Raw genomic sequence first — 27,158 nt, forward strand, 5'->3', positions numbered from 1 at the left:
AATGGGATGCGGCGTGCTGCGACGTGCGACTATGTGGGAGCACTGAAAGGGTAGACTATGTGTGGTGCGTGTGATGAAAGTGATAGGGTATTATGGATGTGAGTGGTGGGGTATGGTGAAGGTTTAAAAAGTACCTGGCTTGTAGGTGTCAGGGAAAAAAACTTTATTCACAACCTCGGGCTGGTACTATTAAAAGAAGTGCAGTGTGAGGTTAGTTGTCGTAATTATGGACATTACCTCTGGTGTGCGTCGACATGTTTCGGAGCTTGTGCTCCTTCTTCAGGATGGGGGCACAACTTCCCCACCTTACTCACGTTTTTCTATGAAAAAGTGTAAATTACTAAAAGTGAAAGATTATTTACAGTGATAAACTAAGGCTATAATGTGCCTACAGTGGTATTGGTCAATGCAGTTGCATGACCTGAAAGAACAAAAAAATTGAGTAAATTTGGTTGCCCCAATGGGCTGGCTCAGACAGGTGCAGTCACCTGGAGCCCCAAAGATGCATTGATCCTGTAAGGGAAAAGAAAAGACATACACTACACACAACAAAAAAGACACACATTAGGTCAAGATAGCCCTATGAACATACTCATTATGCAATGTTTTCTGGCTTCATGAGCATTTCAAGGACGTCAGGGTTGGTTGCTAGATTCGTAATCTATATGGACAAAGAGATGGTTTCTGTATCTTTTACTCACTGTTTTGGTGGAAATTGGTGATTTTTGTTTGTCTACTCAATACTCCCAGAATCAGGACGAGATTACCTCCGTGTTACCCCTTACGCTGCTCCGCTGGTAATGGTTGTGAAACAGCGCCCTGTCTTATATAGGCCCGATTTCACTGATTGGCTGACTTGTCATACGTTAATTGTCGGATGCATGTCTAAGCCCATACAGGGGTAATCCGATTCTGTACCAGTTAAAGTTGTCGCCTTATGTGGTATGTGTATGGCATGTATAGAAGCCAGTCGCTGTGCGCACGCGTTCTGTTAAGCCTTTGTCGGCTTTGCGGGGCGCATGCGTGTAGACGCATCTTGTTGCCGCTAGCCACTGCACATGCGCAGTGTTCCCATTACGTTACTCAAGATCTAGCGAGGTCGCTCGCTACTGCGCATGCGTTCTTTCTGATTACAGTTACGCTAATCACGATTTAGCACGGTCGTACCTTGTGCTTGGAATTCAATGTTTATTTATAATAAGGCCAGGAGCAGTTCTAAAATTGCCAGTGAGAAAATTTGGGCATTTATAACGGAAGTGATTGGTAGTTCAAATATCCTACCGAGGTGTCTCTATGTGGTTTTTATAACACTCCTATGTAATTCCACAATGTGAGTGGCCTTAGGTCAATCAGGTTCTGTTGGCAACACGTTGGTTGTGAGTGAGTGGGATTTATCAGGTTCAAGGCCCAGATTAATGTAAATTCGACAGCTGGCCCCAGGGAACATCATCGTTGAGACCATGGATATGGGTACCCAGACGGAACACCCATTGTTGTTCTTTCTGGAAAAGGCCAGTTTCGGATGGCAAATGTTCAATTATCGTCCATCGCAGATCATTCACACAGTGTTGCTTTTCTAGAAAATGGGACGCCATTTTGGTGGTTGACTTTTTGCAGCGTATGTTGCTTTTATGTTCTCCCACTCTAGTTTTTGCGGGTCTGGTGGTCATGCCAACATACTCTAAGCCACATGGGCATGTTATCATATATACAACATTCTTCGTATTACAATTTGTGAATTGCCGTTGTTCCCACGTTGTCCCATTGTTGAATGTCAAGGTATTGCTTTTTTTGTGTGAGATGGCAACTGCTGCAATTACCACATGGAAAATGTCCTTGAAGTCCAATTGTGGTCTGCCTAGTTGCCGGATTTTGTTTAGGTCTCGTGTGGACCAGTATGTCCTTGAGGTTTCTTCCTCTGCGATGCGCATGCATCGGTTTCTCGAGCTCCAGATTACCACAGTTCAGTATCCTCCAATGTTTGTCAATAATTTTTGACACCTCATTGGACACGGTGGTGTAAGTCGTGACGCATATGGGTCTTTTGTTTGCTTTTTTGTCCTGTGGTTTATCTTCTAGGAGTGCATCCCTGTGGTTGTTTTTGGCCCTTTTCATTGCCTTATCGATGGTTCTGATGGGGTATTGTCTTTGTATCAATTTCTTTTTTAGGTCCCCTGCTTGTGTTTTGAACTGGCTTAGTTCTGTGCAATTGCGTCTTAATCGCAAGAATTGTCCATATGGTAGGTTCTCCCTCAGGTGTCTGGGATGAAAGCTGTCATACCGCAACAGGCAGTTCCTGGAAGTTGGTTTGAAGTGAGTGGTGCTCTTTAGTCTGCCATCTTCAGTGTAGATATTGAGATCCAGGAACACCATGGATTCGTTCGAGATTGTACTTGTGAATTTTAAGTATGCATTTTGATTGTTTAGCCAGGTCACAAAGTTAGAAGCAGTTTCTGAATCTCCGTCCCAAATGATGAAAATGTCATCAATATACCTTTTCCAGGTATTGATGTGGGGTCTGTATGGGTTGTCTGTGTGCAGTATTTTATGCTGCTCTAGGTGGTGGACATACAGTCCAGCTAGACTTGGAGCAAATGTACTGCCCATACTTGTTCCTTGGGTTTGTAGGTAGATGGTCTGGTTGTACTAGAAAAAGTTTTGTTGTAGTGCCAGAGAGATGCCATTCCAGTACCAAGTTGCGTGGAGTTTGATACTTCCAAGAGTTACTGAAAAGTACTTCCTCTATGATTTGGAGTGTTTCTTCGTGTGGAAGACTAGTATATAAACTCTCTACGTCGAGGTTTAGTAGGAGTTGTTTTGTTGGATCAAAAGTTTTTTCTTCAAGTAGCTGTAGTACTGACTTTGTGTCCTTCAGGTAGGTGTTGGTAGACTGTACCAAAGGGTGTAGGAAGGCATCTGCAAACTTTGACAATGGCTCTAGGATGGAGCCGATCCCCGAAGCAATGGGTCTTCCCGTGGGTTGTCGATGTTCTTATGGATCTTGGGGATGCTGTAGAAGTATGGGATTCGTGATGAGGGTTGTTGTAGGAACTCTGCTTCTTTCTTGCTCAACCAGTCATGGGCTAAGCCCTCCTCTACCATGCCTACAATTCTGATGCGTAGCCTCTCCGTTGGATCTTCCGACAGGATTTTGTAATTGCGCTCGAACGAATCCATGGTGTTCCTGGATCTCAATATCTACACTGAAGATGGCAGACTAAAGAGCACCACTCACTTCAAACCAACTTCCAGGAACTGCCTGTTGCTGTATGACAGCTTTCATTCCAGACACCTGAGGGAGAACCTACCATATGGACAATTCTTGCGATTTGAATTCTAGCACGCCGCATCCTGTTAGAGGGGTACGAAGACCCCGATGATGAAGCATGACACCAAGGGGCCTGTTGGTGTGTGAGGGGTATTTTGCAAAACACTGAGTGTCCCCACATATGTGGTCTACAGTCTCCCTGTCCACTATGAGTAGGATTCTTTTTGTTTGTGTACTATGGTAAAACAAACAACAAAAGAATATTAATTTATGAAGTAAAGCCGATTATGTTTACCTCCCCATACTAGTACCCTGTATTAGTTATTACCTATCAAAAGCTATTAGTTTGAAGTAGCTTTTCTATTATTTGTGCACAACATGCAAATGTGCAATGTACAATATAGCATAAACATGCATTAGTGCACATTTTCAAAGAGCAAACAGTTAATTCATACTCATAGCAACATGCTCTAATGTTTGGATAGCTTTTCATGCAAAATGTGTTTGCCCCACATGTAGTGTTGGTGCATGGCTGATTAATTAATACACGTTATAAGAAAGATGTGTTATGAACTGAACACGCATTGTCTAAATATGCAACAAAGCCACGGTCTCTTAGACGAGAGCAGAGCGTGTGATTTATATAACTCAGCGCCCTTCTGAAAAAACCCACAGCTGACCCCACCGAACTCAAAAACTACCGCCCCATCTCGTTCCTTCCATTCCCGGCCAAAGTCATCGAGAAAGCTATCAACAACCAGCTCGCCGCCTTCCTCGAAACCAACTAATCCCTCGACTCCTCACAGTCCGGCTTCCGAGCCAAACACAGCACTGAGACCGCACTCATCGCAGCAACAGACGACATTCGAACTCTACTGGACAATGGAGACACAGTCGCCCTCATCCTCCTTGACCTCTCCGCAGCCTTCGACACAGTCTGTCATAGCACCCTGCTACAACGCCTCAGAAACATCGGAATCCAAGGAAAAGCACTGGAATGGATCACCTCGTTCCTTACCGGAAGAACTCGGAGAGTCCGCCTTCCACCATTCAAGTCAGAGGCCACTGAAGTCATTTGCGGCGTGCCACAAGGATCTTCACTAAGCCCCACCCTCTTCAACGTATACATGAGCCCCCTCGCGACCATCGCACACCAACACCATCTCAACATCATCTCCTATGCTGATGACACTCAACTGATCCTCTCACTCACCAACGACCCGAACACCGCCAAAACCAACCTACATGAAGGAATGAAAGAAGTAGCCGAGTGGATGAAGCACAGCCGTCTGAAACTGAACTCAGATAAAACAGAAGTCCTTATCCTAGGTACCTCCCCCTCCGCCTGGGACGACTCTTGGTGGCCAGAGGCCCTTGGAAAAGCACCCATCCCGTCGGACCACGTACGGAACCTGGGCGTCATCCTGGACTCCTCACTCTCAATGAACAGACAAGTCAACGCCGTTTCATCATCTTGCTTCAACATTCTTCGCATGCTCAAAAAAACATTTCGTTGGATCCCAACCGAAACTAGAAAAACGGTCACCCACGCACTGGTCACGAGCCGCCTGGACTACGGAAACACCCTTTACGCCGGTACCACCGCAAAACTCCAGAAAAAACTCCAACGCATCCAGAACGCTTCAGCAAGACTCATACTAGACATCCCGCGTAAAGACCACATTTCCGGTCACCTGAAAAACCTCCACTGGCTCCCCGTCAATAAGAGGATTACATTCCGCCTCTTAACCCACGCACACAAAGCACTTTACGAACTTGGACCCGATTGCCTCAACACACGACTTTCCTTCTACACCCCCTCCCGCCAGCTACGATCCTCCAACCAAACCTTTGCTACTGTACCTCGCTTCAACAAAACCACCATGGGAGGAAGATCCTTCTCCTACCTGGCAGCTAAAACCTGGAACTCACTTCCCACTCACCTTCGCCTCACTCAGAACCACCTAGCATTCAGAAAGCAACTTAAAACTTGGATATTCGACAAATAATTCCCCTCCCTTCTTCAAGCGCCTTGAGACCCTCTGGGTATGTAGCGCGCTATATAAATTATTTGACTTGACTTGACTTGACTTAACCTACAACTTTGAAAAATGCACTTTAGTGCATTTTTCAAAATTTTGGCAAATTACCATGAAGTTCAACTTCATGGTTATTTGCGACGGCTAGTAGCGAAATCGCCACTTGAAAGAGGTTTTTGCATTGCATTTAAGGAATCGCAAAATATGATTCCTGAAATGCAATTACAATTTGAGATCTTGCAATTAATTGCAAATTCTCAAATTGCGATGGCCTTGACCCTTGATGCATCGCAAAAGCTAATTTTGCGATCGCAAATGGGCGATTTTTGCGAATCGCACCATTTGCAATCGCAAAAAGCTTTGATGCATGTGCCTGTTCATGTCTTTCACTTTGCATGCACCAAAAGTGCCACTTTTAAAAAGCGTTTGACTAGGCCTCATTTCATGTTTGATGTGCCATGTGTTTAAACTTGCATCAAAATCTGCGTGCCATTTTAAATGTAGTCTGTCTGAAACAAAACACAGCGTTGCTTAATCTTGATGAAATCTGGCTCTATCACAACAGTGAGTGATAGTAAAGAAAGAAGGATACTCACGAGGGAACCCTTTCGGGTTCTACTTATGTGAGAGGGAAAAAGGAGAAAATGAGAGAATGAAAATAATGATGTGACCCACGGGGCAACAAGATAAATGGGTAGAATAATTACTCCTATTCATGGTTAACAGTAAGGAGAACTTACCTCAAGTGAGAGTGGGGCTGGCAATCCGTGAGTAGCACAACGCTAATAATGAAGCCCAATAAGAAAGTGTTGTACTCTCTTAAACTCAGACAGCTCAAACAATCTTGCAAACAATTTGAAAGGAAATGAAGGAAGGATTTTACAGAGACTATCAAGAGCAATTATAGAGAAGCACTTAAGCTTTATAAAAATTAAATAAAAGTTGCTCAAGCTAGCTGCTATCATTGAAAAATTGCTTCTGCTTCCAATTCCCCTAGGGACATTTTTTGAATTCTGAATTCCCTGCTCACCCCTCCTAGCCCTCCTATTGAATCTGTTGATGCTCAAAAGCGTTGTGATAAAAAATAGTAAATTTCTTCTCTACAAAAGTCTACAACATCTATTCTACGTTCCAACAAACTAATCTGGACCTAAATATACCATTGCCTACTCCACAAGTCAGGCTGGAGGAATTTGCTCCGCTGACCCTACCTTCCCTGCAGAAACTTTTGAGGGAGCTTAAATCGGGATCTCCGGCAGACCCCGCCCCTCCGTCCATTCTCAATCTGGTCTCAGATATCGTTTCTCCAGCTATCTTGGACGTAATAAATTCCCCCTTGTAATGGGGCAGTTCCCGCTTCTCTGGAAACAAGCAAGAGTCAAAGCTTTTCTGAAAAAGTCCAATTTAGATCCTGAGGACTGGGCCAATGATTGCCTCATTTCTCTGCTGCCGGTAATTAGTAAACTTGCAGAAAAATATGCTAACTCCATACTGGCAGCTTTTGTGGTGGAAAATAAATGCCTCCATCCCACCCAGACTGGCTTCAGATGCTATCAGGACACGGAGACCCCCCTTCTCGCAGCGGTTGAAGAGTCCAGAAAAATCTTGGACAACTGAGGCTGCGCTGCGATCATCTGGTTAGATCTCAGTGCAGCCTTTGATATGGTAAACCATCAAATTATGATCCAAAGACTCAGGGAGCTGTGAGTAGCAGGGACTGCCCTTAAATGGTTGCAGCCCTTTCTCTCAGACAGATCATTTGCGGTCTTTGAAGAGGATGTTCTCTCGAAGCAGATTTCCTTGCAGTATGGAGGCCCCCAGGGATCTTCGCTGAGTCCCACCATGTTTAACATCTACATGAGGTCCCTTGCGGATGTGGTGCTCCCCTGGGGGATCCAGACGGTCACGTACGCTGACGACACCCAGTTGGTGGTGGCCCTTAGCCAGCAAGATAAAGCTGAATTAGGTCTAACTTCCTGCCTTGTCTCTGAGTGGATGGATCTATCTTTTCTTAAATTGAACGGTGCTGAGACAGAAATTATGATACTAGGCCATGCGGCCCCCATGAATTTAGATCCTATGTGGCCTAGTTGTCTTGGCCCCCCTCCTGTTCCAAAAAACAAATAAAGAGTTTGGGCGTATGGTTTGACTCCAACGTCGGCTTCAGAGTTCAAGCACGTAAAGTTGCCGCTAACTGCTATGGTCTTCTTAGATCGATAAGGAAGATTTTGCCTCTTCTTCCATTTGAGGCTAGGCGTATGCTGGTCCAAGCCCTTATTTTATCGCGGCTGGACTATTCGAATGCAGTTTACTTGGGTACGCCACAAGGAACCACTAAGATCTTACAGACTGTCCAGAACTGTGCGGCCCGCCTTTTAATGAATGTCCCAAAATGTAATTCTGCTAAGTTAGCGCTTAGCCGGGTGCATTGGCTTCCTGTTCAGGAAAGAGTCCGGTTTAAGGCAATGTGTATTGTCCATAAGTCCATTGCTGGTAATGGCCCCCCATGATTCAGTCCATGGTGCAATTATATCGCACCAATCGGACTCTTAGATCTAACAATAAACAACTTCTTGCAGTCCCCAGGATTAAACGGTCATGGACGGGAGGTCGACGGTTCCTCTATATCGCGGCCAAGTTCTGGAACCAGCTTCCAGACTACATACGTCTTGAACATAACTATCTCAGGTTCATGGAGGAAGTTGAAGACTTTTCTCTTTCGGTGCGCAGTGGTGAATGATAAGGTGTCATCAGAAGCGCTGGGATGCCCTTGGGTATCCATGCGCTATACAAGTGCATATTCATTCATGACACACTCTATTGTGTGTGGGCTGATGTTAGGGATGGGGAACTCTGGGGAAATGGGAAAAGAGTCAAGGCCTGCGTGGAATATGATCCATGCATAAACACAGGATGTGTAAATAGCAACGTGAAGTACCTTGAATGTGGTTGCTGAACACAGAGGATGCTCTAGCGATGGTCTGTGTAGGACGAATCAGAGCAATTTAGAGGTTTGTAACCTGTAAATACCAAAGATGACGAATTAACTATTTGCTGGTGGGTGCTCCAAAGAGAAGCAACAAGGCTGTACTGAGAAAATTTGGGATTCTTACCTAATTGCTGTGTCTGGTACACATACAGTCTACGTATAGATACGGTGATAGCGTGAGTCTGTCTGCGAAGGCACAGACAATGGGGAGGGAGGGAGGTAGGCGGGGGGATTTTGAAGGCACTGACAACAGTAGAGTGGGGTGGGGTGAGAAGGCACGGACAATGGGAGGGAGGATGGGTGGATGGAGAAGGCACGGACCACGGGAGGGAGGGCGGGCAGGGGGAAGAAGGCACCAAAGCACGTTGTGCCTGTTGTAGGAGAACCTCATTAACAAAAATAGTGATCCCAGTCTAAATAACAGTACCGTGTAACACTTGAAGTAAAGGGGTCAGTCGCCAAGGGAGGCGGTACTAAGGAGGGACTAACAAGCCTATCGACGAATCAGAAGCCAGCATTTAGGACAGACAATGACACAAGCCAATCGCAAATATGGGCGGAGAGTGTGCGGCGCTTCTATTCACCTACTCCTCTACAGTAAGCCTCGCTGAGCAGCACATGTGCGCTAGCTCTAGAATCCACCTAAAAAGTGAAAGGATGTGGTTACTATGGGCTGCTATATCCATTCCCTTGTATGTACTGCCATCTTGTGGACAAGGTTATTTTGCGATGATCATTGTAGAATAAAAAAGCTCTTCCAGTTTTCTGAGCTCAAATGAGCCGTCAGGGGACTGCTGACGCTGCAGACCAGGAACACTACAGTGTGCCCACATTCTAGCACCCGCGGGGTTCTTGGTCGACAAATCACACATGTGCCTTGAATCCAAGTGACACCCAGTAATAAAAGGCTGGACGAGGGATATGTGTGATGAAATAATAAGAATGTAGCCCTGCCGGGAGCCACGAGAAGATCTCTTGAAATACATAAACAAAAGTTCCACACAAAAGCGAATGAACACAGTACTTTGTAAACGGGAACTGATTAGGGCACCCTTTTAAGATCTATTAATTACAATAGATTTCACAAGCACTGCTCAAGCGCTGTGCAGGCGAAACCCAAAAATGCGATCAGAAAAGAAAGGGGTATACAGAGGATGAAGGAGAGAGTTGAGTTATTGAGTAAAACAGAAGATATCAAAGAACTAGAGGGTGAGAAGAATACAACGAGAGCAAACATGGAAATGACACAAAAGCAGGCAAGCACAGACATGGATGAGAGAAAAGAGAGGCCAAAATTGAGGTGGGTGTGCCACTCTAGGCCGGCCGAAGGAGGGCGGCCGTAAACAGAGAACGGCACCTTGGTTCAATGAGGAACTGCGTTGTGCTAAGAGGGATTGTAAGCGAGCAGAAAGGCAGTGGAGGGTAGCCTATGACAGCCAGGCGAGAGAGCGATATCTCGTCAATAGACGGGCATATCACAACCTAATCAGGAGAGCGAAAACTGCCCACTATGCCGATAGGATCATGGGTGCAGAGAATTCAGCGAAAGAATTGTTCTGCGTTTATAAATCCCTGGTCGTCCCCAAGTCCTCGGCAGGACTAGAGGATTGTTCAGTTGCTGCCTGCAATCGCATTGCTGACTATTTTGGCGACAAAGTGTCCAAAATGTATTCAGCCTTTCCCGTCCAACCCTTGGCAGGGGGACAGTTCAAAGCATCAGTAAGTGAGGCAGATGGACAAAATCTGTTGCTTAACTTCTCCACCCCACCAGTAGAAGACCTGATCAAAATATGTAGATCAGTGAAATCAGGCTCCCCACGGGATCCAGCATCACCTAATCGGCTGGGGGACAGCTTGACGACACTAGAACCATACATTAGGCATCTGTTGGATGTCTCCTTCAGGTCCAGCACTATGCCTAGGGAATGGAAACAAGCTGTGGTGCTTCCCCTCCGCAAGAAGCCTAATATCAGCTTCGAAAAGCTGGAGAATCTGCGTCCCATCTCCCTCCTACCCTACTTCTCTAAAGTGGCGGAGAAGGTGGCCAATTTGCAGTTAATGCAATTTGTGGAAGATACCAATCTTCTACATCCCACCCAGTTTGGGTTCCGGCCTCGACACTCGACGGAGTCAGCGCTCCTCATGGCATCCGAAACCATCAGGCAGGGTGCTGACGAGGGCCATACTATGGCCTTGATCCTTCTGGACCTTAGCGCTGCGTTCGACACTGTAGCACATTCCATCTTGCTACAGTGTCTGAACAAAGGAGGGGTAGGAGGTGCAGCGCTAAAATGGATCCAATCGTTTCTATCTGGCCGAGGTTTCCAAGTCAGGCAGGGCAACTGCTACTCCGAGCGAGTAGTCTTGGACCAGGGGGTGCCGCAGGGCTCGTCCCTGAGTCCAACTCTTTTCAATCTGTACGTTGCCCCAGTTGCCACCATAGTGGAGAGTCAAGGTTTGTGCATGGTGTCGTACGCCGACGACACGCAGCTGGTCATCTCCCTATCGCGTGCACCCGGTCTCGCGGCAGACATCTTCAGAGCATGCATGCAAGACCTAGCTGCCTGGATGTCTGCCAACTGCCTTAAGCTCAACGGAGGCAAGACTGAGGTGCTGGTGGTGGGGGGAGACCGAGCTGCATGGACGTCGGCGTGGTGGCCACCTTGCCTGGGACCAGCACCAATTCCCTGCCAGGAGGCGAGGAATTTAGGTGTCTGGTTCGATTCCAACCTAACTTTCAGACCCCAGGTGAATCGGGTGGTTGGTACCTGTTTCGGGATCCTCAAGACCCTCAGGAAGGTTCTGGAGCTCCTTCCTATCAAAGCCCGCCAAACACTAGTGCATGCACTAGTCACGCCCAAGATGGACTATGGCAACCTGCTCTACCTGGGGACTCTTGAGAAGAATCTGAGCCACCTGCAGGTTCTACAAAATGCCGCAGCCCGGTTGGTTCTCAGACTGCCCAGAAGATCAGCTTCTAAAGCCGCGCTTCAGGCCCTGCACTGGCTTCCGTTGAGAAGCAGGGTGGAATTTAAAGCATTATGCACCTGTCATCGGATCGTCAATGGCAGGGCACCTCTCCCCCTGCACGGTCTGCTGACACAATACGAGCCCTCTTGTTCTCTCAGATCTTCTGGCTCGGGGCGCCTGTCCATCCCTAAGGTGTCCAAAGCACGGATGGGCGGCAGATCCTTCAGGTATCTGGCTGCATCTAGCTGGAACAAACTTCCTGTGGCGTTGCGCCTGGAACCCTCAGAGCCCATTTTCAGAGCCAAGCTAAAAACATTTCTATGTGCCCGGTAGTGGGTTCCCACCTTAGTACCTTCTCCTGCTAGCGCTCGCATCCTAGCGCGGGGACACGCAGTTGTGCATCACCAAGCACTTTACAAGACCCCCTATTATTATTATTATTATTACAGATGTCAAGACACCAGAGCGCCTTCCCGCCCGGCAGCTGTTCATGGACTATCACATCACTCTACACACCTCTCTGTGGGCAGCAGAGGAGGGACTGGCTACTTCCATTTTTTACAATCAAAATACAAAAAGCCTGTGGAACTGGCCCTGAAAGTAAACAGGGGAGGCAGAAAGGAAGGGCTACAAGCCATATGTGATAGAGGATACTGTCTGGAGACATTCCCATTGAAGCTGGGAGCACAGGGCAGACTGCAGAAATAAAGGGGCAGGGAAGAAAACCGGAAGATAGGAGAGAAGGTGCAGGGAAAAGGGAAGAAAGAGTGAAAGAAGGTGAGAAGGGGCAGACAAAAGAGAGCGATAAAGGCAGAAGAGAGAAAGTAAGGAACCAAAGAGAGAGGAAAAAGTGAAGCCAGAAAGAGCCGGGCCAACATTCTGAATGAGAGAAAATTAGCGAGAGGCAGACAGGGAAAGTAAGACATAGGGAGAGAGATAGAGAGTGAGAGACCGAAAGAGGGAAAAGGAGAAAGATGAGGTAGAGAGCGAGGCAGATTGGGCCAGGCCCCAGGAGACCACTGGTAAAGTCCACCTTGGAAGAGGCCCAGTAAACAAACCCTGTTTATCCTGTTGCCCTCGAACGGGTCGGACAGAAGCAGTCTTTGTGGAAGAACACAGACAAGGTATGTATAAAAAAGGTTAGAAGTAAAGTATCCTTTGATTTCTACACACTTATTTATGCATAGTTTACTCCTAACCCATAACATTCAACCCCAAGATTGAAAGCAATAAACAATATAGCCCAAGCAGGTAACACAAAGAACTGTCAAGAGGAGAGATTTGACGCTTCTTCTGCACAATTCGTTTGTTTGACTGGAACCATAGATACCGAATGAGAGTGGACGTATGGGGTTCTAGTCAACATTTCTTTCTTTACGAATGTGTTCGATTAAATGACGTTGAAGAACAATTACATATTTTTTTAATAAATATTATTGTACTACATTTCTACTCTTGACAGAGTACAAAAGATAGAAAAAACACAAAAGATGGAAGGAATACAAACAATGGAAAGAGCAATGGTCAGGCATGCAACCATCATGAAAGTGGCCTCAGAAGTCGTGCAGGTAAGAGGGGTAGTGGGAGCCTGTGTAGGTCACACGCTTCTGTCCCAGTCACATGTGTAATTGTAATCTCTGCATCATTCCACTTGGTTTGAGTTTGCATCACACAGGAATCATGTTGCTAAGATTGGCAACACGTGAAGTTGCTCTGACTCATGCTAAAGTGGACTTCAGGTACTCCAGGGCCACTAACAATCATTTCAACAAATACTGCACCTGCACCTTGTGTCGCACATATACTCCTGCAAGCTCACTGAATTGCCAACTACCTTTTACTAAGACTTTGACGATCACTATGTAGAGATGAAGAATGGAAGATGGTCCAGTTAGTTTACAATATATATATATATCTTACAATACTATGATTATTGAGTAAGCTTTGTGCCTTTGGTTGACTAAGTAAGTATGTATTTCTGTTAAGTTCTTGAAGGGCCCACAACACATAATCAATGCTTCAGGCAGCGACAAAGATGCAGGGCTCTGGTACTGATCGTGGTGCAGGAATCTGAAACCAGTCGGTCACTGGTTAGCGAGGACCCCACTTAGAGCAGGTGAGCATCACCGCAAGAGCCAGTCACTCTTGGTTTTCAGCAGTCATATGAAAAGGTTGCTCAGATGCTGCTGCAATGTCAGAGGGTCACCGGTCCATGGTCTCGGGAGTGTGTCAGCCAAAGGCCAGACATACTGCAGACATCAGTGTCCAGTGGGGAATCAGGAGGGGTCTGGATGACTGACACCAAAGGGGAAACAGTTGTGGTAGCAAGATGCTGCATCACAAGTACCTAGGCTCTCGGGGCTGAGATCCACCATGGGGTGGGGGGCATATATGGCACTTTATTCACGGAGATTACATCCCTGAAGGGGGCTGCCCTCAATGGTGGCCATGGGAAGAATCAAATCAAATCTGGTGTTTGTTAAGCGCGACTACTCATCCGTAAGGGTCTCAAAGTGCTGGAGGTGTGGGGGGTTTGCAGGTTCCAGTCCATCAAGGAGGGGGTCTGTGGAAGAGCCAGGTTTTGAAGTTTCTTGCGAAGATGGGGAGAGATGTTATCTGTCTGTGGTGGAGCTGAAGGTCGTTCTAGGCACTGGCCGCACAGAAGGAGAAGTGACCTCCCGATCTGGTCTTTCTCTTGTCGGAGACCACAGCGTAGGAGAGCTGGGCTGATCGTAAAGTCCTTTGGGGTGCCTTGAATTTGTGTAGGCCGTTCAGGTATGCTGGTCCGGTGTCATGGAGGGCCTTGTGAGCGTGGGTTAGCATTTTGAAGGTGACTCTAGCTTCGATGGGGAGCCAGTGGAGTGTGTGCAGGTGCTGGGAGATGTGGCAGTGGCTTGGCAGGTTGAGGACCAGTCTTGCGGCGGCGTTTTGGATGTTCTGTAGCTTGCGGGTGAGGTTTTTGTTTATTCCGGCATAGAGTGCATTGCCGTAGTCGAGCCTGCTGGTGACCAGGGCGTGAGTGATGGTCTTTCTGTGTTCAAGGGGGATCCATTTGAAGGTCTTACGTAGGAGGCAGAGGGTGTGGAAGCAGGAGGACGAGACGGAGGTGATCTGGCGGTCCACTTTGAGCTCTGAGTCCAGGATGTTTGCCAGGTTGCGTGCATGGTCCGTGGGGGTGGGCAGGCTTCCGAGGGCAGGGGGCCACCCGGTGTCGTTCCAGGCATCTGGGTTTGGGCCCATGATGAGTGCTTCCGTTTTGTTTGTGTTTAGTTGTAGGCAGCTGTTTTTCATCCATTTGTTGAAAGCTTCTATGCCTTCTCGAAAGTTGTGTCTGGCGGTGTTGGGTTCGTTGGATAGGGAGAGGATGAGTTGGGTGTTGTTTATGTATGACACAATGTTGAGTCTGTAGGTTCTGATGATGGGGGCGAGCAGAGCCATGTAGATGTTGAAGAGCGTAGAGCTGAGGGAGGACCCCTGGGGTACTCCACAGGTGGTAGGTGTAGGGTCTGAGAGGAAAGGGGGGAGTCTGACACGCTGCATTCTGCCGGAAAGGAAGGAGCATATCCAGTCAAGGACCTTGTCTTGAATCCCTGCGTCAAAGTCAAAGTCAAAGTTTTTATTTGTGTAGGTACTCAACAGAGGACCACAAATTTACATTTTACAGAAAATAAAAGAGGTGATTACACATTTTAATCAATACAATATTAAAAAATATTTAAGACATTTATAAAAATTATAACAGACAAATTCGTTTGGTGGCTGTTTACATAATTCTATTAATTCACTCACTCGGGAGATTCTGCAAGTGCGATAGATAGGGGCAAGGAATCTTGTCCGTGCGGTAGATACTTTTGAATTAGGACACACGAACAACAAGTGTTCTAAGTTTTGGTCTCCCCCTTCGCACAGGGGGCATAACAAAGATCCTCCTGGCAACCATCTTACTGTATAAGTTAGTGTGGGTAAGATGCCCAATCTTAACATGGTGATTGACCTCCTTGCACCATGAGTCAAGGAAAACCCGATGTATAGTTGTTTATGCTTATATTCCAAAGAATCTACAAAGGATTTGTAAGTTGACAGTTATTTACAATGTTGGTAATCTAATTCATAACTTAACTTCGGGGTGAAGCATTTTAAAAAGAGTTTCATTTGGGCTGCTGTCCAGCCTTTTAACATTTCCGGGCAAATTTTTGCCATTCGAAAAATATTTATCATATTTTTTGAAAACGTCTGGTTTTTAATTTCACCCTCGAAGATTTCTTGTTTCAATAAATGTCTTAATGTGCCTTCCTTTGCATGGAGAAGATTGTAGCTCCACCTGATTACATTGGCTACCGCCGTGGCATACGAACTTGTGATCGAGAATTCCAGACGTAGTGCTTGGACTGATGTGGAGTCGGAAACTTTCATTATCTTTTTTAAAATTTTTCCCTCTTTGCGGTCCATATAGTTCCATTGTTTCATCGGAATATATTCTGTTGCATATGACAGTACGGGAGGAATTTTTGCCTTATATATTTTTATTAAAGAGGAGAAATGTCGATTCCCAGTTGAACGATAAAGTCTTAAGAGGGCCTCAGTATGTACTTCTGACTTCCTCATTAAGTTTTCTAACTGTTTTACATTTGTGTTATTCTTTGAGAGTATCCTGCCTAAATATGGGTATTCGCTTACTATTTCTATTTTTTCTCCGCCTAGGCTCCATCTGTATTTGTCACTAGATTTCTTTCTTGAAAAGACCACAATTTTTGTTTTTTTTAAATTCGGAATTAGAAAGTTTGTTTTTGAATAATTATAAAGAATGTCCAAGGATTTTTGTAGACCGAAGGGAGTGAGATCAAGCATCACTATATCATCAGCGTATAGTAGTACTTGAATGCTTTGTTTAGCAATTTTTGGGGATAAATTTGAGCCCTTTTGTAATTGCTTGGGTAAATCACTGAGGTATAGGGAGAATAATAGTGGGGCCAAGAGACACCCTTGCTTTAGGCCGTTGGCTGTTTGTATCCTTTTTGTTAAGCCCTTTTCACCCCCCATTTGTACCTGGCACCAAGTGTTGGTGTGAAGGTTCACTATTGTTTGGAGCAGTAGTTCTGGGATTCCAAGTTCCCTAAGTTTGTGCCATAGAGTAGGTCGGTCAACACGATCGAACGCAGTCGAGTAATCTACAAACACTGCGTATACCGCCTGAGATTTTCCTGTTACGTATTTGTCTAGTATTGTTTGGATGATAGCAATATTGTCCGTAACTGAATGTTTTGGCCTAAAACCAGCTTGAAATATTGGGATTTTATCCAGTGAAAAAGCCCAATCCTTTAATCTTTGTAGAACCTCTGCTGCAAAGATTTTTCCTGCAGCATCCATTAATGCAATTTGCCGATAATTTCCAGCAATTGTCTTACTTCCCTTTTTATGTATTGGGATGATGATACTCCCCTGCCAGGATTTTGGCATTTGTCCAGTTTTAAGAATATAGTTAAATAGATGCGATAACAACTTACTCCATTCCCTTGGGTTTGCCTGATAGATCTTTATGGGAATCTGATCTGGGCCAGAAGCACCTGTTTTTCTCGCTTTTCTAATGTTCCATTCCACTGAGATAGCTGTAACTCTGTATATTTGTAAGTCAACGTCTCCTTTGACTTGTTCTGAGTTTTTCCCCTCAAAGTTTATCGGGTTTGCTTTGTATAAATCTGTAAGATAAGTTTCCCAGTCCTTTGGTGGAACAGGTATTGCTCGGAGCTTCTTTTTCATCCCAGTTAGTTTAGCTACGAGGGACCAGTATTTACGAGAATTTATGTCTTTTGCAGCTACTTGAATGTCCACCCAATTGCGATCTTGGATTTCTTTTTTGATTCTTTGCTTTTCTCTCCTGAGTTTGTTTTTTAATTTATTGATTTCTTTCTTAATTGACATAGAATGATTCAGGTATTGTGCACGTACCAGTCTGTTCAACTTTTTCTTCGTAATAGAATTTTGGGTATTTTGTGTGTTATTTTTATTACGGTTATTATTATTCCCATTGTTGGCACCTGGGGAGGCATGGTGCAATTTATCCAGTAGAAGATTTTTTAGCTCATTAGTAATGTGTTCAAAATTTTCTATTGGGTCATCCGAGATTGTTTTTACTAGGAGATCATTATGTTCAATCAATGACGATATTCTGTCCAGTGTTTTGGAGCTCCAGAAAATTCTTCTTTGATCACTATTTATCACAACAGATCTTCTGTGGAATATTAACTGCCTGTCAGTTGCTGTTTGAGGCCTCCATTCAGAATTTAGAATCAACAGTGCATGGTCGCTCTCTTGGCTTGGCTGTATTTGTAGATGAGTGACAGTCTCTAATAGATTCATATTACAAATGATATAATCAATAATGGATAGACTTCCGTTGCCCCGTCTGGTGTATGATGCCGGAATGTCTCCTTCTATGTTTCCATTCAGAATTACCCCTCTTAGGGTAGGGAATGTCGATAGTAGCAATTTCCCTCTTTTATCACATTTTGCACCCTTGGGGAATTGCGGGGCTAAGAGTTCTACAGATTCCTCATCATAAAGTTGAATCCATTTACTAATTTCCAAATTGGAAATTTTGCCATTTAAGTCGCCTGTTATTATGTATGGAATATATAATTGATCTTCTACAATCTGTGTGATGGATTCCATGATTTCTAGAAAAGTGGTATCGTAGTTCTTGCCAGGAGTGGCATATACATTGAATAACAAGATTGACTTTTTCGGTGTTGCGTTATGGGTTTTTAGAAGGACCTTTAAACATTGCAGATAATATGATTTAGTCTGGATTATTTCCTGGGCCCACATATTATCCTCCTTCAATAGTATGGCCAAACCACCTTTTGCATGGCCCCGATTGGATGCTTTAGCTGGGATGTCGTAAACAACGTAGTTTTTTTGAGAAAATGTTTCAGTTGCCCAGGTTTCTTGTAGCATTAATAGATCTGGATCGTTACTTATGGCTTCCGTCAATTTGGTCTTAGATTTTCCCACCATGTTCCATGATATTATTTTTAGACCATTGCTAAACAGATTGTCCTGGACATGAAGAGGATTTATTGCTATTCAGGTTCTCAGATACCCATGACCAAGATCTCGTACTTTCTCTGTAATCCTTTTCCTTTAAATCTTGCTGCCATACTGACCTTTCTCCATTTTCCACTTTTACCTTTATAGTGTCTTTCCCTGAGTGTTTAATTCCGGAGTACGTTACTCTGGACACATCAGTTTCTCTCAGAGGATTTTTATATTGAGAGTTAAAGATTTTTCGAATTTGTTCATCATACCCTGGGGGAATTCTGTTTTCTTTTGGATCCCTTCTTACGTAGACATCGTATCCATGTTTGTGTAGTGTTTCCTTTTCACTGATTATAATCCCAGGAATAACGTATGACCAGAAGGTTACTGTAACTATTTTATTGTTTTCCTGTTGCGGGAAAATTACTAGATCTATCTCATTGCTGTCAAGGATTCCAATGGCTTTATGTAGTGAAGGAGATTGAGGACCCTTCTTCTATTAAGTGGTATCGTATCCATTAGAAAAAGTTCTTCAAATTGTAGTGTTCTGGAGTATGGTGTTCCTGCTCCATGGTGATTTTTTCCTTTGTTATTTCTTTCAGTCGTGTTGTGATTTTGTGATTCTTCAAGGACATTATACGGAAGAAATTCTTTTGCTGCCGGATCTAATGGTTGTAATTTTTCTTCTCTTTTTTTAGAGCTAATTTCCGTATTTACAATGGTCCCGGACTTTGTGAATTCAGTTTCTTGTGCTTCTTGTGTATTATTGACAGTTGTAAACTTTTGAAATTTCAACTTGCGGTTTTTCTTTCTTTGGATACGTCTTAGTGGTTTTTTCCTCTTTCTTTTTCCTTCTACTTGCTCAGTATGTATCGTATTATTCATTTTTTCTCCTTTTTCACTTTCTGGTGTATTATTAAAGCTGACTTTTTGGGTATTTTCATCCATATCTTCATTTTTTGGTGTATTTAATTTCTTTGACTTTGCGAAAATTGGGTATTGCTTATCATTGAAAGATTTTTCTGTAAAAAGTTTTTTCAAGGAGAATATTGGTGTTTCATGTTGTCTTACTAACTTTCCCGTTTTTTGCTTTGAAACATCTGATGTCTGTGTACTGCAGTCGTATTTTTCTGTCTCCTTTTCTTTATTTTGATAACTTGTGTTATTCCTTTGTTCATTATTGTTGGGCATCAATTGATTTTTTTCCATTTCAGGAGGTTCTTTCCTTTTCTTCTTTTCCTCCACTAGATGCTTAAGGATTCCAATTTGAACATCCAAGGTTTGGTCTGAATTTTCTAATATGTTTCCCAGAAAGGAAAGGACCGACTCAAGTATTTCATGTAAGGAGAACAGGGCTTTTGACATGGGTGTAGCTATGTTAGCTGAATAGTTGGTTTTTATATTAAAAGGGTCTACAGATGATTCAAGTGTGTGAGGTTGTGCTTGGTTTTTTTGTGGAAGAGGACTATTTGTTATATTAGGCTCAGGTTGGTTTTGTGATATCTTGGAATTATTTGCACAGAGTTCTTCCAGTTGGCACGTATTTCCAGGGCTTTTTTTTGGTGTTGAAGATGTTAAATGATTTTCCTCTTGACCCTGGGTTTGAAAATTTTTAGAGTTGTGAAAAGATTTTTGTTTGTTGTCAGGAACCATATTGCTCAGATTTAGATTTGACCCAGATTTAATGAGAATACATTCTTCTAACCCTGTATGCAATATTGAATTGGGTATCATTTCTGTCTCAAATTTTTTTTTGTCGATTTCATCTTTAGATGTTAGGGCAGAGAAATATTCAGTGATAGCCGGGATCCGTGTGATTCGACCTTGTTTTATAGATTTATCTGAAGTTTTCCGTACAGCGTCCTCTGTACCCATACGTTTCATAAAGATGGTCCTAGATCGTAGTTTTATAAGCCCCATTTCTTTTTCCACAATATCTTTTGTTACTTGCTAGCTTCTATTCCCTCGTGGTTAAGGAGCGGAAATTGGCACTAGTTGTGAGAACAGATCAAAAGGGGACTTTGCTTACCAGGAGCAGATGTTTAGTGGGGTGGCCCGTCCCGTCCTAGTTCGTCCTCGGACGGCCTCAGACGGCCCGCCCTTTGCCCGGGCTTAGCTCCGCGCTTAGACCCGCGCGCGTCCCGCGTCGCGGGGAGCTAGTGGTATTATGTACGTGTCGCCGGTGGGCGTGTCCGTGGGCGTGTCGCCTGGGGGAAGAGGAATCAGCTGATCCCAGCTGGGATTTCTGGTCCTCGCAGTCCCCCGGGCTGAGTGTGCTATTATTGCACCCTGGCCTCAACCCTATGGACTCAAGCTGGGAGCGTGGGACAGAGCGTGCCGACTGCAGCTCTCGCTCACACCAGCGAGTCCAGGGGAGGCAGCACCACGGAGCGCTGGAAGATGAGCGATGACACTGGGCAGGCAGCGCAGGAGACAGACAGCGTGGAGAGATTCCTTCGCACAGCAAAATATCACAGCGGAGCAGCAAGTCCTGGTGAGCGGCGCCCGCGAAGCGGGTGTCACGAAATTATATCCTGCTTCGCCGGTGGGCGTGTCCGTGGGCGTGTCGCCTGGGGGAAGAGGAATCAGCTGATCCCAGCTGGGATTTCTGGTCCTCGCAGTCCCCCGGGCTGAGTGTGCTATTATTGCACCCTGGCCTCAACCCCATGGACTCAGGCTGGGAGCGTGGGACAGAGCGTGCCGACTGCAGCTCTCGCTCACACCAGCGAGTCCAGGGGAGGCAGCACCACGGAGCGCTGGAAGATGAGCGTTGACACTGGGCAGGCAGCGCAGGAGACAGACAGCGTGGAGAGATTCCTTCGCACAGCAAAATATCACAGCGGAGCAGCAAGTCCTGGTGAGTGGCCCTGCGTCGTGGAGTCTGTGTATTACGGTGCGTGAGAGACTGTGTCGAACGCCGCTGAAAGGTCGAGGAGGATGAGGGCTGCTGTTTCTCCTTTGTCCAGTAAGGTACGGATGTTGTCTGTTGCGGCAAGGTTGGTGGTTTCCGTACTGTGGTTTTTTCTGTTGACGGATTGGGAGGAGTCGAGGAAGTTGTGCTCTTTGATGAATGTGGCGAGTTGGCTGTTGATGGCTTTCTCGATGAATTTTGCTGGGAACGGGAGCAGGGAGATGGGTCTGTAGTTTTTTTAGGTCAGTGGGGTCCGCTGAGGGTTTCTTCAGGAGGGGGTTGATCTCAGCGTGTTTCCAGTCAGGGAATGAGGCGCTTGCCAGGGAGCGGTTGATGGTGTGGCAGAGCTTGGGCACGATGGTGTCGGTGGCTCTGTTGAAAATGAAGTGGGTACAGGGGTCCGTAGGGGCCCCGGAGTGGATTGACTTCATCGTCTTCAGTGTGTCTTCATGGTGAGGGCTGTCCTGTTGTCGATTGCTGGCTTCAGGGTGTCGGGGTGGTTGGTGAGGGTTCAGTTTGTTGGTTGTCTTCGTCAAAGTTGTCGTAGATGCTCTGATTTTGTGGTGGAAAAAGGTGCTGAGTTTGTCGCAGAGGTCTTGTGAGGGAGGGATGTCGGTGGACTCGCTGGTGGGTTTGGCGAACTCCTTGATGATGTTGAAGAGTTCTTTGCTGTTGTGCGCATGAGTGGAGATTCTGTCTTCAATCACTTTTTTCCTAGTTTTTCTGATGAATTGGTGGTGGGCGTTGGAGGGGGCTTTGAAGTTGTGGGCTTCTGTGGATTTGGTGTTCCTCCAGGCTTTTTCGAGGCAGTGGCAAGTGCGTCTGGACTCTCGAAGTTCGGTGGTGAACCATCTAGCTTTCTTGGCGTGGGCGTTGTTGTTTTTCATGAGGGTTGCTATGGTGTTGGCACTGTCTGAGATCTATCTGTGCAGGGTTTGGGCTGTAGTGTGGTGTTGTCGTTTTACGCGATGGTTGGAGTGGAGTTGCTGAGTTGTCATTGTTGCGTTGTAGTGAGTGGTGAGCTCAGTTGCCTATAGATCGTTCGAGTAAGGGCTAGTAATATTCTTACCCTTTCGTCCAGGTCAGCAAGGGGAATCTGTCTTAGATTTCTTGTCCAATGAAGGGTATTCTTTGGACGGGTAGGAGAGTGGGACAGATGGTTGATGTGAAATAGAATAATGTGGTGGTCTGACCAGTCGACAGGAAGGATGTGGTTGACAGTAACTGTATCTTTCTGAGCTATAATGTCATCCGGGATAGAGCCTCTATTATGCATTTTCTCTATGCAGTGTTGGGTAAGGTTATTATTGAGAAGATCATTTTGGGCTTGGATCAGAGTGTTTGCATCATTCCAATGTAGGTTAAGGTCCCCTAATATTACGTTGTCGGAGTCTAGGAGAGAGCAGTGTGCTATCAGGTCGGAGAGGTGTTCTCCGAAAGAGGGAGTGTTGCCCATCGGGTGGTAGAGGAGATGGCAATGAATTGTTTTGTCATCCTTCGTCTTAATGGTGGCGGATAGATATTCAAATGTGGTGTAGGAGAAAGAGCCGATTTCGGTTATAGAGATGTTGCTCTTGTGAATGATTGCAGTACCGCCGCCACAGTGGTTCTTCCTGTCTTTTTGTTTATGATTGAGAACCCGGGGGGCACAAGCATGTCAAGGATAGGTAAAGAGGATTCTTTCAGCCAAGTTTCTGTGATGAACGCGATGTCAATGTCATGGGTTAGGAAGGTTTCTGCCAGTTCTGTTGCGTGTTTAGTCGCAGATCTGCAGTTTATAATCATGCTTTGGGTTGTTGTCTTGTTGGCAGGTTTCATAGGAGGAGGGGCCAAAGAAATGTTTATGAGGAGGGCCGGCAGCCTCTCTGCTCTAGGAGTGGTCTGGTCTCTCCCATAACCCGTGATTACCTGGATCGTGTAATTGGGGTTGTTAGCTGTGGAGGAGTCATAGGAGTTAGCAAAAACAGTCACCTCTTCCATGGACATTGCGGCACTTGTTCTCTTGGGTCTATGAGGCTGGTTAATGAGGGGGATTGAGATCCAGTTGTGTGTCCGTGGATTGTAAGGGCTAGAGTGTTTTTTGTTGGGGATAGTGGGAGGGGAATGTAAGAGTTGGATAGGCTCCAGATGTGTGGGGATGTTCGATAGTATTTTGCTTAATCCCTGTTTTATAATCTCAAGTTGGCTTTTCACCCAAGAAAGTCTTAACGATTTATTCAGTGAGTCGGGAGAGTTTAGATTCGATATGCCTTGTGCAGGATAGTCTGGGGGTGGTGTGAGCCTGTCGCAGAGAGGGTGGGTTATTATGTAATTGGCACCTGTGTTGCTCCTGTGATTGACCGAGGGCATGTGGAGGGAGTGCACATGTTGCGTTTGAAATAACGGTTTGTTACGTTCTGTTGTGAGGTGAGAGTAGGGAGACTTTGCTTGTGTCTCGATGTTCCTGGGTGTCCGTAAGGCCGAAGTTCTGCGAAAGGGGAGAGAGGAGAAGGTGGCTGTGAGGGGGCAGTGAGTTTTGGAGGAGACACATCTCGGAGATGCTCTTGTTGAGAGGAAGGTGTTGGAGGGAGTGACATTGGCTTTGGTGGAGTGCGTCTGGAGAATGCTTTGTGAATTTGCATGGGAGGGTGGTAGGTTAGGGGAAAGGGGGATCGGAGGTAGAGGGTTGAGTGGGTGATTATATTGTAAGTGGGTGATGGCATTCTGTAGCATGGGGAATAGGGAGTCAAATGAGTCTAGGTTGGTGTTGTTGGCTGGCATCTGGACTATACCGTTCTTGTAGATGGTGGCATCGGTGTTTCCGCTGTGCGAGGGGTGTTTTTCATTGGAGATCGTCAGTTTGCAGCTGAGAGGGATGCTAGTTGTTTTGGATATGTGGAATTGGATCTAAGTATGGTGTTCCATTTCACGGGTCGTTTGGTGTGGAAGATGAGATCCATTTTCTTTTGTCCTCTGGAGGAGCAGTGGAATATATCAGCGATGAATTTTGGAGAATTGTCTAATCAACCTATGTTTGAAGTTTCTTTTTGCTTTGCCTGACAGATTAGGTGGGAAGATAATGGAGAAAGTATTAGGGCTGTGGGTTTTCAGGCATTTCATAGGGCGGCGTTGGGAGGTAGATGTGTCGAGAGGCATCTTGCCTCAGTGGGTGTTTTGATGATATTTCCGCACAATTGACTGGTTTCCACTAGAAGGTCTCCACTAGTGGGGTCTCCCCAGGGTGGGAGGGAGAAGCGGGTGGACGGATCCCCATCTTGCTGGAGTCTGGTATTAGTGCCTCCGATCTGGCTTTGTAGCAAGTCGTGTTTCGCAGCGGGCACAACTCGTCAGGCCTGGTGAGTAGGTATCACTCTAGCCTGAGTTCTGTTGACAAGCTAGGAAACGGACAGGTGTGCGCCTGGCATTATGATAGGATTATCATGATTATCATGGTTCCACATCCTATAGCTCCTTTTGGGTGCTCCTTCTTGGCGGGCATCTTGCGTCTCTCTCTTTGCAGCAGTGTCTGACGGACATGACCCGGATTTAATATACTGAGGTCTGAGTCATTGGTGCCATTTTAGGGGCAGGCAGTGCTCTCTTGAAGATCATCTTGGCAGTGAAATTGGCCTTGCGAAGAAGTGCTGCTTCTTAACACGAAGCACCACATCAGTAGTAAAACATGCACGTCACTGGCCAGTTGTAAAACACTTGATCACAGAAATGATTGCCCATATCTGGTGCAGGGGCACCATTTTAAAGTCAGGCGTTTTACCCATGAGAATGCTGTGTTGAAAGGATTGGCTTGGCAGTAGCTCGCTCCTTGTAGATATCACACCACATATCGGGCTTACGGAAAAGATGGCAGGTCAGATATATGCCACTTCATACTCCGGTTTTGCATGGGGGCACTGCTGTGGATGGCACCGTGGGTCCCATTCCAACACTTCCAACATGTCCTGGACCCTTAATGATGGTGCATCATTTTGTTTGGGAGGTGGGAAGGTATGGAAATGTGTATTATAAATGTTTATGCGCCTAACTCAGACTGCCCCCACTTTTTTCCAGCAGTCCTAATGGCTGCGACACTATATATGGGCGCAGAGATTTTCCTCTTTGGAGACTTTAACTGATTCTTTGACTGGGAATTGGATAGAGAGCCCCTAGAGAGAACACCAAACCCTGCATGACTAGATCCCTTGCAGGCATCCTTCAGGGTATACAGATACGAGATGAGTGGAGGACAGGCAACCCCACTAAAAGAGTTTTCTTGTTTCACTCCCGCAGCGAATACCTTCGCCCAAATTGACCACTGCTGCCTCTTAGCTGGCCTTTCTGCCACAACAGAGGGCATTTCCTATTTACCACAATATTTGTCCGACCACGCACCATTGCTACTGACCTTGACTAGCGGGCCAGGAGGAACTGCCATCCCACTATGGCGTCTTCATGCTGAGGCACTTGCGGACCCTCCATATGCAGAGACTGTGTTGAAGGCCTTGCAACACTATTTTGGGGAGAACTGGGGATCTACAGCAAATAGATCCACAGAATGGGAGGCCATGAACGTCGTAATTAGGGGGCTTTGCATGAGGACTACGTATGGGGTCCAACATCAGCTTAGTACAGACATCAATTCCTTAGAAAAATGACTAAAGACCCTGGATGACACTTTGCATAGGGTTCCGGCTGATATGGCCTTGTGGACGCGGGTACGTGGGGAGTTACTAGAGGCATGGTCCTGATTAGAGAAACACAGATATCACACTTATAGGCAGAGACTACATATGGAGGGGGATAGATCAGGAGCGATCTTAGCCCGATTACTTCGGACTGAGACGGAACACGTACCAGTGTTGCAGCTCCGCAATAGTATGGGGAACGTGGTGAACACGCAGGATGCGATTCTAAAAGAATTCATGATGCACTTACTACAAACATGCTCGTCTGCCACCCAGGCTAGGCCGCTTGTACTGCAGGACTTTCTTGATGGGATAATGCTTCCTACCCTGGGGGAAGATGAAGCTGAGGCTCTAGGGGCACCGATTTCTAGGGAGGAAGTACAAGCATTGATTAAGAAGCTGAAATCAAAGAAGTGCCCCAGGAGCGGCGGACTCCCAGCAGAGTTTTATAAAACGTTCGCCCCACACCTAGTGGAGCGCCTCCTTGAGGTGTTTAATGAAGCCTTGGCCTGTGGGGTACTTCCTAACACCATGATGGAAGCACTAGTGTCCATGATCCTTAAGCCGGATAAAGATACCCTGTCCCCGGGCTCTTATAGGCTCATCTCCCTCCTGAATGTTGATGAGAAAATAGTAAGTGGCATGCTGGCGATACGACTCTTGCCATATGTGACCCGACTGGTTCACTCGGACCAGGCCGGGTTCATTCCGGGTCGAAACACCACACATAATGTGCACAGACTTGCGCATAAATGGCATGCACCAGACCTGTGGGAGGAGGGCTGGTCTCTGTGTCTCCTGTATACTGGATATTCAGCAGGACTTCGACTCTGTTGAATGGGACTACATATGGATGGTGTTTGGTGGGATAGGTTAGGTGAAAAGTATATAGGGTGGCTGAAACTGCTCTGCACTAGACCGATGGCTCAGGTCCGCCTCTGGAATCAGGTGTCTGATAGCTTCGAGCTCCAGAGGCCCTGGTGATCACCCTTAGAAATAAGATAAAACGATGGGGCATTCAGTTGGGAATTGCTATCCACATGGTGTCAATGTACATTGATGAAACACTGGTGTCCCTTCAGCATCCTGAAGAGGCAGTACCTGTGCTCCTTCAGGAGCTGAAGGGCTTTGGGGAAATATCGGGACTGTGCCTCAACTCGGGGAAGTCTAAGCTCTTCCCCATGGGAACCCTGATGGACATCCTAGTGGGAATGCGATGGGTCAGGGAAGCAGTAAGTCACCTTGGGATCAGGCTAGTAGACACACAGCCTGCCTATCTGGAGCA

At 45.9% G+C, this 27,158-nt stretch overlaps 1 protein-coding gene across 2 annotated transcripts in view; it reads left to right on the top strand.

The window, feature by feature from the left end:
- Positions 1–27,158, top strand: part of LOC147725632 (uncharacterized) — a 185,026-nt gene that overhangs the window by 107,430 nt on the left and 50,438 nt on the right. Inside the window, exon 4 of one of the 2 annotated variants that reach the window (XM_086964328.1) lies at positions 12,729–12,834. The exons of the other annotated variant lie outside the window; for it this stretch is intronic. Coding sequence (XP_086820454.1) covers positions 12,729–12,834 — 106 coding nt within the window. The remainder of the gene's footprint in view (positions 1–12,728; positions 12,835–27,158) is intronic. 2 annotated transcript variants of the gene reach the window in all.

The sequence above is a fragment of the Lissotriton vulgaris genome, chromosome 3_2 (assembly GCF_964263255.1).
Source record: "Lissotriton vulgaris chromosome 3_2, aLisVul1.2, whole genome shotgun sequence".
Taxonomy (NCBI): Eukaryota; Metazoa; Chordata; class Amphibia; order Caudata; family Salamandridae; genus Lissotriton; species Lissotriton vulgaris.